The 10,562-nt window shown below is 35.6% G+C and overlaps 1 protein-coding gene across 1 annotated transcript; it reads left to right on the forward strand.

The window, feature by feature from the left end:
- Positions 1-249: 249 nt before the first annotated feature.
- On the forward strand, positions 250-9,415 carry LOC126713411 (potassium transporter 3). Its single transcript, XM_050413164.1, has 9 exons — positions 250-573; positions 1,753-1,996; positions 2,086-2,334; positions 2,482-2,532; positions 3,182-3,442; positions 3,525-3,577; positions 5,327-5,441; positions 6,948-7,202; positions 7,939-9,415. The coding sequence occupies exons 1-9, from the start codon at positions 556-558 to the stop codon at positions 9,042-9,044; spliced, it is 2,352 nt and encodes a 783-aa protein (XP_050269121.1). The 5' UTR covers positions 250-555; the 3' UTR covers positions 9,045-9,415.
- Positions 9,416-10,562: the final 1,147 nt, after the last annotated feature.

Here is a 10,562-nt window from a genome sequence, read left to right on the forward strand (position 1 = left end):
ACCGAAACCAAAACCGAAAATTTCGGTTTTTAAAAAATGAAACCGAAACCGAACCGAACCGAAACCAAACCGAAAATTTGGCAATGGTTCGGTCGGTTTCGGTCGGTTTGTTCGGTTCGTCGGTTTTTTGCACACCCCTATTTATAACCCTACAAATAATATTACAATTAAAAAAAAAAAAAAATCATTTACAAGTGATCCCAAGATGTTGATAATACTTCACAAATCATCTGAGGCTTGAAAGTCATTATACCTTTCACTGTCAAAATCCCCCACTAAATCCAGACCATAATTGTGCCGACATAAAACTTTCAGCGAAAAACAAACAAAAAAGACCTGGTGGCTCCCACGACTGCAGCGTGGCGTGGGTCACTAAAACCGAAAGAAACAGAAGCGTCCTTTTAACCCGCGAGATTCCGATCTGTCTAGCGTAGCTTCTACAGATTCAACCCCAACGATATACTTATATATATATATGTATCAACAAAAACCCCAAACCCCTGACTCGTTTTCTAGCCTTTTCATTTTCAGACTTTAAACACACAGAGAGAAAGAATGAGAAACGCAGCTATGGTATGTCTTCGACCTTTTCACTTTCACATCAAAATCTACATATATATATATATATCAATATCTCTCTCAGTTTCACCATTTTCTTTCTTTGTCCATTCTTTAATGTAATTTAACAGAGCTAGCTTAATTTTTTTAACCAATGGATCGATTTTGATTTAGTTGTGGAGCAAAATAGTTTTAGCTTGCATTTATTTTTTTGGAACATTAGCGATTTTGTTGTTGTTGAAGTGTTTGAGGTTGAGAAATTTGGAATAGATTCAAGCACAATTATGAGTAGGAGGTTGATGAAGCATTTTTATCAAATTCCTTGTGAAATTTTGGGTTAGATGTAGAACTGTTACGAATTTCATCAAGAAATGTTGATTGGGAACTATGAAACAATGATTGGTTTTGGTATTTATCTAGTAATTGTTGGTATTCAGAAAATTAAATTTAGGTTAATTGCATTTTTTTTCCTATTAATTATGGTGCAGTTGCCGTTGGTAAAACTTAGGTACATTACGTTAGGTTGCATGATTGAATTCAAACATCTGGTCGTATTGAATTTAATTGTCCTTAGAAAAGATAACACTGTTTGCGTTTTATTGGTTAATGCAACTAGGTGCTTGAATTCAATTGTTCCCAAGTTTTACCCAAGTTCTAATCTTCAAAACTAAGCAATCTTCCTCCTTAACTATTGGTAATAAGCACTCAACAGAAAAGTCATAATTTTTTGAAAAATGTGTGTACTTTTTTGATAGGTCGATAGTTGGGGGGGGGGGGGGGGGGGGGGGGGGCACGGGGTGTTTGACTCACCTAAATGGGGTACTACAAAGAATGTCATTCTGCTAAATGTATAGTTGTTTTATGTACTAGAAATTAGAATTTTCCGTTAAAATTTAGCAGACATCTTAACATGTGCAAAGTTCTTATTACCAATAGTTAAGAGGGGGGAAACTGCAATTTGCCCTAAATTTTGGTATTTTTTTTTTCTCTTTCCCGTGAGAATTTGATACTTTGTGTTAAAAGAAACTATTTTTGAATTCATGGTTGGCAAAGCATCAGCTATTAAACTGTAATGGGATAAGTTATTACTCATATCTAGAATATAATATCAGAAACAGATTATTATTTTGATCTTATTCTTTATGGCACTGGTTGAATGTGGATTTAGATACTTAACATTTATGCACAACACAGGTTGAAGGAAGTGGACGGCGTAAAAAATTTCTTTTTTTGGTGTACCAGAGTTTTGGTCTAGTGTTTGGTGACTTGAGCATCTCGCCTCTTTATGTGTATAAGAGTACATTTTCTGGGAGTTTAAGTAATCATCAAACCGAGGATACAATATTCGGGGTGTTTTCGATGATTTTTTGGACTTTAACTCTTTTTTCATTGTTGAAGTATATGATTATCATGTTGAGTGCCGATGATAATGGTGAAGGTAAAAGCTTATAACTTTTTCAAAGGTGCTACAAGTTGTTTTCATTGTTTTTCATTTTTATGTATCTGTGACTGTTGAGTCATTTGCAGGTGGAATTATGGCATTATATGCACTCCTTTGCCGAAATGCAAAATTCTCTTTACTACCTAATTATCAAGCAGCAGACGAGGAGCTTTCTAAGTATCACAAACCGGGTTACTCAAATAGAGATATGCCTTCCAATCCCATCAAAAGATTTATTGAGAAACATAAAAAAGCAAAAACCGGTTTGCTGCTTGTTGCTTTATTTGGTGCTTGCATGGTGATTAGTGTTGGTGTCCTCACACCTGCAATTTCTGGTAAAGGCACTTTCTTTCACCGCATGTTTATGTGTATTGTCTTTTTGAATTTTTCAGTTGAACTTCTACTGGCTGTTTTGGTCATCACTGCATGTTTATGTGTACCTTTTGTTGTAACCTCTGCTAATAGATATCTGATTTTGGCAGTTCTTTCATCTATCGAAGGGCTGAAAGTTCGAGCGACAAATATGCCTAATAGTGAGTATAAATCTCTGAAAATGTAGAAATAACGCTCGCATGCGCACACACACACGTACATAAATTTTATTATGCTAATAATTTTTCAATGAAATTTGAAGGTTAGTGCTTAATATTATTATTATTATTTTAAAAAGAAAAAATAAAAGGAAAGATGCTCATTAATTTGAGTATTGAACTCATCTATTAGCCAGAAGATTGTGTTCAGAAGTTCTGAGGAAATTGAAACAAGAAATGTTAGGATGAGAACTGAAGAGGACTAAAAGTAGGAACTATAACCTTGTTGAATTCCCACTTTTATATACCAAATACTGAAGACAGTGCATGGGATGCATAAAGGACAGAGAAACATGGTCTCTAATGATTAGATTTTTCTTATTACTGAGTAAAAAATGATTGGCAAGTGGAGCCTGAGAGTTAGTTAAATTTCTTTTCAGATCCTTTCGGCTTCAATATTTAAAATAGAAGCATGAAGGGAAGAGATAAAAAAGCAATTTGGGATTTAGGAGTCTGTATATTGCATATAAAAACATATTATTTTATGAGTACATAAGTGTTTTCCCGTCTTTGCATTAGTGTATTGCTATTCAATTTACTATCCTTTTTTCAAACTTCCATTCAATGTTCTAACACTTACATAATTAAACAGGTATAGTGATTGTTATTGCCTGTGTTTTATTGGTTGGGCTTTTTTTCTTGCAACACCGGGGTGGCCACAAGGTGGCATTTCTGTTTCCTCCCATTATGATTCTATGGTTACTGTCTATTGCTGTTGTTGGCATCTACAATGTCATTAAGTGGAATCCAAGGGTATACCAGGCTCTTTCTCCGTATTATGTTTACAAGTTCTTTTGGGGCACAGGAAAAGATGGTTGGACTTCGCTTGCTGGAATAATACTATGTGTTACTGGTAAATATGGCATATGGAATCTATTCTGGTTCTTTAAGCTTTACACTTGTTAATTTATGTAGTCTTTTCTTGTCAACTACAGGAACAGAAGCTATGTTTGCAGACCTTGGCTACTTCACTGCAGCATCACTGAGGGTACGCAAAACAATTAATGCAGAATAGGGTTCTGTTTCCAAGCATAACCTTTGGGTGACAATTTTTTTTTTTCCTGAGAAGTAATTATTTTTGATGATATAGAGGAATGACTTGGTGTTGAATCAATGATAACGAACTTATGTCCATTTATGCATTTCAATGCTTAGTTGAGTAATGCTGTTAAGAGATTTTGAAGCTTAGTTCTGATTCATACTTTGCATTTTCCAATGATGGCTAAAAGAAAAGCATTTAGAACAATATATTTACAGTATGGCAATGTACTGGAACATCTGAACTACTGACCTTCTAGGTTAGAAGGCATTGATGCTTGTTGTTCTGGACCTTCCAATTAATTTTATACATATGATCTCCTCTTTAAGAATTGATGTTTTGATGGACCTACTTGTTTGGACAGTAATTGATAACAATAGAAATTGGGATCTCATGCAAAAATCTCTAGCCAGGTCAATTATACTGAATGATTTAATTGAGCAATTACTTAAAACTTGTATTCTGGAGTTTTATATGTTATCAGTCCCCTGAACTTTTAGGACTACCAGTCAATACAATTATGCAATATTGCAACTTCAACTGCTCTTTGTATGAGATTCATTTTCCTTATGTTTCTTTTCTTCTTTCCCCCCCATCAGCCATCAGCCTTGTAAAGTTGGAAGTGCTTAGAGGGCATAGAGCATATTGCTGAAGAATTAGAGCTGTGGGCATTACAGTAGTTTGGCACAATTAACTTAAGTGTAGCTGACTCCCAAAAGTGTTACAGACTAGGTAATCTAGATCAAAATGGAAAAAAATATGTTGAGTTAAAACATGTTTAACTATCATTGATGTTTATAGAAGTTACCTAGAGTTGGTCTACCCACCTTTCTCTATTTATTTGAAATATATCCTACTCTCCTTTATGTACAATCATTTGGGAATTGGAAGATCAAGTATTGGGCTCAATAAATGTATCATGTTGTTAGCAGAGGGGGGAAGGGGTTTATGGGATTTGGTAGTTTACTACTGCAATAATTTTTTTTTTTTCACCTTTCTGGAGGTATCATGGTTGGGTTTGTTCATGTGGTTGATGTTGGGGCAGGAACACAAGTCCGTGTACTAGGCAGTAGGCACCCTCTTTATTTTCTTGTCTTGGGGCATTTAAATGTTGTGATAATCACTTTCCATTCTATCATTCTTTTTCCCTTTCTTATTTATTTATTTATTTATTTAATTATTAGTAAGTTACATCCACCTAGAAGTTATAAGGAGAGGAGGTGCCAGTTGAGCTAAAGCTCATTGGCCATTTCTATCAGAGTTTTCAGCAGCCAATAAAATGTTTAAGGGTGTCAATCAGAAACATTTCATATATTTTGAATTGGCGGTCACAATCCTGCCATACAATGTCAATGGTCAAAAAGTAAATGTCTTTGGGAAACTTTGATCTATTGAATACATATTCTGCTGTGTTGTGTATGTTTGGTCAAATGAGATAAGTTTAATCTTTTCCCACTATCTAGAGTTGAGCAGTTCCTACTCTAAGATTATTGTATCACCAAAGCTTATGCTTAAATTTTTTTTCTTGCTGCTTTACCTTACCTCATACTTTTTAAGGTTGTGCTTGTTATTGTTGTTTCTTAGGTAAAAAATTGTAGGGTATTTAAAAAAAAAAAAAAAAAATTCTTTCATCATTTTTCTCATTAATTTGTTAATATTCCTGTAATTAAAACCCTAAAGAGTTTTTGCTTCTTGCAGGTCACATTTTCTTGTGTTATTTACCCATGTCTAATACTTCAATACATGGGGCAGGCTGCTTTTCTTTCAAAGAATTTTTCTGCAGTGTCTACAAGCTTTTATGCTTCTATTCCAGGTAAGTTATTGAAGGAATGAATTACAGTTGTGCCCATTAAAGGGGAGAGAAATTCTCTTTGAGGAATGCCACTTAGTGCATCCTTTAGGCTACAATATTCCATGAATAGTAAATTCCTGATTTCATTCTCTTTCACTTAAATATCAATACTAATTAGTTAGGTTCCCAGCTAGATTCAATATATTTGGTGGTCTCGTTACCCAATCAGCTGAGCATTCAGAATAGAAGATGTTTTGGCTATGTCAGGGCGTTGCTATTATTTTCTAAAGTTTCTTCAACTTTTCTTTCTTGTATAAATTGCGTGCATTTTTATTAACTCCCCCCCCCCCCCCCCCCCCCCCCAAAAAAAGAAGGAAAAACTAAAAAAGAAAATGAAAAGCATTTGCTAATAGATTGTGAACTAGCCTTAAACTTTTAAAGCTATTTAGTGTTGTAGAGAAATGAGCACGAGCTTGAGTTTGATCTCTCTGTTGCTAGATCAGCTAAGCATGAGGAACACCAGGCTTGACTTGGTTGGGCCAGTGAACAAGGATGCAATTAAATAATTTGAAGTCATCTGCAAATATGTTTAGTTTTGTTTGTGATGTTGACAATTGAAATCATGGAATTTTCTTATCCCTCACAAACAAGCATAACAGAATTTTCGGAAACTTGTTGAAACATAAATTTTTTATGTGGAACCAATCTGATAACATTTGCACAATTGCGTGGATGTGCATTCTGTCTGTCAGTGCATGTTTCTATATCTGACAGTCTGGCCCTCTAGAAAATGGTTAGCTCTATACATCTTGCTTTCATGGAGTCTTGTGTATGGTTCTGGTTTTTCTGACTTCTCATCTTCACATTGACTTTCATAGTTCTGCAGCTTTCTGAGAGAATGAGAGGGAGAGATGGGGTAGAACTTGGAACCATATATTGACAATGTTCACATGTCCCTTCTGAACCATGTAAAACTGAGTTTGAGCAACTCATTCTACCTGGTTTCCCCAATAAAGGATTCTCATAAGCTAGATTAACACCTGTTCATAAGTCTACTACAAATTGCCCCAAGACTTTCCTCAGCTTCTTACACCCATAGCACCATTTGATGCAAATGGACCAACTTTGGCAGTGATAATTTGGCTGTTGATATATAAGAAAATGTGTTGAAATAAGCGAAATGGCTAAATTTGTACAAGTGGTCCTGTCATATTGAATATTTTTCCCCAGATTCTTCCATTTTCTACCACATTTATGTTTGAGGCTTTTCATGATATCACTTGGGAAGTCCTAAAAACCTCAAAAGCATCCTAAATACCTTCTTATTGCTTGACAAACATTTCTTTATGCAAGAGGGATATCATAAGGTTAGCAATATTGCCTACATGGTGATTGGTTAAGGGGACTGGTGAGAATTGTAATTCACTTCTTTTTTTTTTTTTTTTATTTATCCTGAATCAATGTTGAACAAGCATGAATTCCATATTTAATTTTTTTGATTATGCAATGTTCTTGCCATGTTTGCAGATCCCTTGTTTTGGCCAATGCTTGTGTTGGCAACTTTTGCTGCAATAGTTGCCAGTCTGGCTGTTATATCTGGCACAATCTCAGTTGTCAAACAATGCCATGCATTAGAATGTTTCCCTCGTGTCAAGGTTGTTCATTCAAGGAGATGGATCCATGGTCAGATATACATCCCTGAGATAAACTGGATCCTTATGATTCTCAATCTAGCTGTCACCATTGGTTTCCAACATGCAAAACGTATTGGAAATGCTTATGGTAAGGTGTTTTCTGTCAAGAAATTTGTTAATAATTTTCTTCTCAATATATTTATCTCTGGATATTGTGATTAATATAGATCAGAAATCTGATTCATTTTTATGATCTTGTGCGTGAAGGAATACTGTCAAGTAGTAAGAATTTTTAACTATATTACATTAATAATTCATTACAGGAAATTTTTTGCTTTCAAGGGCATTTTGAGTTTTTGTCTGTCCAAAATTACCTGAATTGAACATAAAGGGACTGTGGATTTAAGACGACATAAAATGGACAGGACCAAGAAGGGTTAGCTGCTTACCCATCTAAATTACATTTCAATGTGATCTTGCTGATTTTTTCACCTTTTTCTTTTTCTTTTTCTCTTTAATAAAGTGGGTAGTTGTTAAAATCTGTGATGAGTATGAGCAAAATATCAGGTCATTTTGGTTAGGTGAACATTCTCTTTATGCATGAACTGTCATTTTGGTTACCATCTAAACCTATTTATCCTATGGCAGTCAGGTCGACAGTGCCTTCATCTGCAACGCCTGTACTTTGTCCACAGTACTCAGTCATAAAATTCCCCTTGGGCTCATTCTCATCTACTTATATAGCCAAATTTGTCTATGTTCTGAGAGTTGTATTTATGTAATCCATAATGTAGTTACCATCTAGTTGGCTGGAGGTGTCAGTTCATGCCCCTCTTCTTTTCTCCCCTCTGTTGCAAAAGCTAATCTTGCTGTGTTAATTTCAGGGATTGCTTATCTGACTGTGACTTTCGTGACAACCTGGTTGATGTCACTGATCATCAACCTTGTATGGCATAAGAGTCTCGTGTTTTCCCTTTTATTCATCCTATTCTTTGGATCGATTGAGATTATCTTCCTTTCATCTACTTTTATGAGAATCCCCAGAGGTGAGTGGGTTCCTTTCATAATCGCTGCAGTTTTCTTGGTCATTATGTATGCATGGCATTATGGAACCAGGAAGAAGTATTTATATGATCTACATAACAAGGTTTCAATGAGATGGATACTAACACAGGGTCCAAGTCTTGGGGTCATTAAGGTTCCTGGGATTGGCCTCATATACACCGAATTGGCAACTGGAGTCCCGGCCATGTTTAGTCAGTTCTTAACCAACCTACCAGCCTTTTATCAAGTGGTTGTCTTTGTCTGTGTTAAAACTGTTCCTGTTCCCTATGTACCCCATAAAGAGCGGTATCTTATTGGACGGATTGGTCCCAAATCTTACAGAATGTACCGCTGTATTGTCCGAAATGGTTACAAAGATGTTAATTACAACGAAGATGATTTTGAAAATGAACTGGTGATGAGCATAGCAGAATTCATCCAACTGGAATCAGAAGGTCCTCGAACTCTTGATGGCACTGTGGATGGACGGATGGCAGTTGTGAGGACATCTGAAAAGTTTGGAACTAGATTGCGAAGGTCAGAATCTGCAGGCTTTGGAGAAAGCAGCAGTTCGAACCCTTTGGCCGCCTCTGTGACTCTTAGTAGCTGCAAGTCAGCCACACTGCAGAATTTGAAGTCTAAGAATAGACAGGAATCAACCCCTCTCAACAATAGGCCAATGGTTCGTTTTGAGTTGCTGAATACAAAATACAGGGATCTAAATGTCAGGGAAGAACTTTTGGAGCTTGTGGAAGCTAAGCATGCTGAGGTAGCATATATTGTGGGCCACTCACATATCAAAGCAAAATCAAATTCATCGTATATGAAGAAATTTGTTGTTGGTATGGTATACTCTTTCTTACGTAAAAACTGCCGAGCCCCGGCTGTGGGGTTAAACATCCCTCATATTTGCTTGATTGAGATTGGTATGAACTACCTTGTGTAGCTGAATCTGCTGCTGATATAAGCCTCAAGTGCTTTCTGGCAGCCAAAGTTACAGGGGGTTTCTTTTTCTAATGCCATTGGCTATTGGTCAGTGTAGTCACCAATTTGCTGTTTGACAGAATTGTCTCGCTCCAATCTTCACTTGGCAACATGTTAAGAGGATGAAAGGTTGCATTTGATTTTGAATGCCAATTTGTATAATTCATTCTGTTTTAGTACATTAAGTGTAGAGCTCCTTCTAATTGGGTTTGCCGAGTACGCTCAGTCTTTAGATCATGGACTAATTCTCCATAAGCCACGTCCATTTTGTCTTTCCAGGTTGCTTTTGTATCTGTGTTACATAAATTCATATATGCTGAGCATGTTTTCTCTCGTCATAGAAGATTTGTTTGTATGATTATATTAATTTTGTAATTTAGTTTTTTTTTTTTTTTTTTTTAAAGAAAATTTTGTAATTTAGTTTAAACTTGTCAGTTATATTATTTTAGTATTTTGAGAGTTTGTTTTGATAAAGTTGGAATATTTTGCCTAATAGTGTAAATTTAAATTCTAATTGTTTATTAATGATGAGTTTAAATAACTCAATGAAAGCCCAATTTTTATTATGTTTGACAAAATCACTACAACCCAAGAACACAATCCAAACCAACCAATGGGTTGAGAAAATAAATGAAACCTAATTCAACCCAACCCATGGTCCACAGGAATACCTATTTGAAATTATTCTCTAATTCTACTTGAAGCATAAAATTAGGAAGCCACTTTGCCACCGAAAAAAAAAAGACTCAAATTACAGATTACAGATGTTATTTGAGATTAAATGAAAGATATATAAACTTGTTCTGCAACAATCTTGAACCATTTTCAAGAGGGAACTCCATCCATTTTAAGTTTTACACCATTTTCAAGGGGAACTCCATCTATTTTAAGTTGGACTACGTATTAAATTAGAATTGTGTCTAAATACTAAATAGATATGTCCCTTCCACTGAAGTTTTGAACCAAAAAAAAGGGAAAATTTTTCAAGTAATCTCGTTGTTGTTGTTGTTGTTGTTGTTGTTTCTTCTGCTTATATTTTATTTATTTATTTATTTTTTCCCCTAATAGTGTCTAAAACTCTTTGTTGAGGGTCATTTTTGAGAATCCAGGTAGAAAGAAGAAAGTCCAACGACAAGGGCAGCAAAGAATTGGCAAACAGATAGCAAAACCATTAGGCCCAAGCGGTAGGAATAATGGATCACAGGCCTATGAAATAAACAAATGAGCCTTGAAGAGGCAAGTGGGCTTGAAGGAGTTCGGAAAGAGAGAAATAGCATACCCATGGGTAGTATATGCTATGGAAAAGTAAAAAAAGGCCACCACAGGCCCAAAGTAATACAAATAAAGAAAGTAGAGGATTAATGGCAAACCCATGAACCCCAAGGATGAGAATAAGGTAATTGAGCCAGGAAAGCCCAATAAAGTTAGTAAAAGCCCATGGGAATGCAGAGTTAGTAAAAGGGCCAAAGAAGCCCAAAGA

This window comes from Quercus robur, chromosome 2, assembly GCF_932294415.1.
Source record: "Quercus robur chromosome 2, dhQueRobu3.1, whole genome shotgun sequence".
In the NCBI taxonomy this organism is placed as follows: Eukaryota; Viridiplantae; Streptophyta; class Magnoliopsida; order Fagales; family Fagaceae; genus Quercus; species Quercus robur.

Bases quoted from the DNA above. Each gene is read 5' to 3' on its own strand.
- LOC126713411 (XM_050413164.1), top strand. The intron at 2,533-3,181 runs GTGAGTATAAAT...ATAATTAAACAG, and splicing joins AGCGACAAATATGCCTAATA to GTATAGTGATTGTTATTGCC. The intron at 7,203-7,938 runs GTAAGGTGTTTT...TGTTAATTTCAG, and splicing joins ACGTATTGGAAATGCTTATG to GGATTGCTTATCTGACTGTG.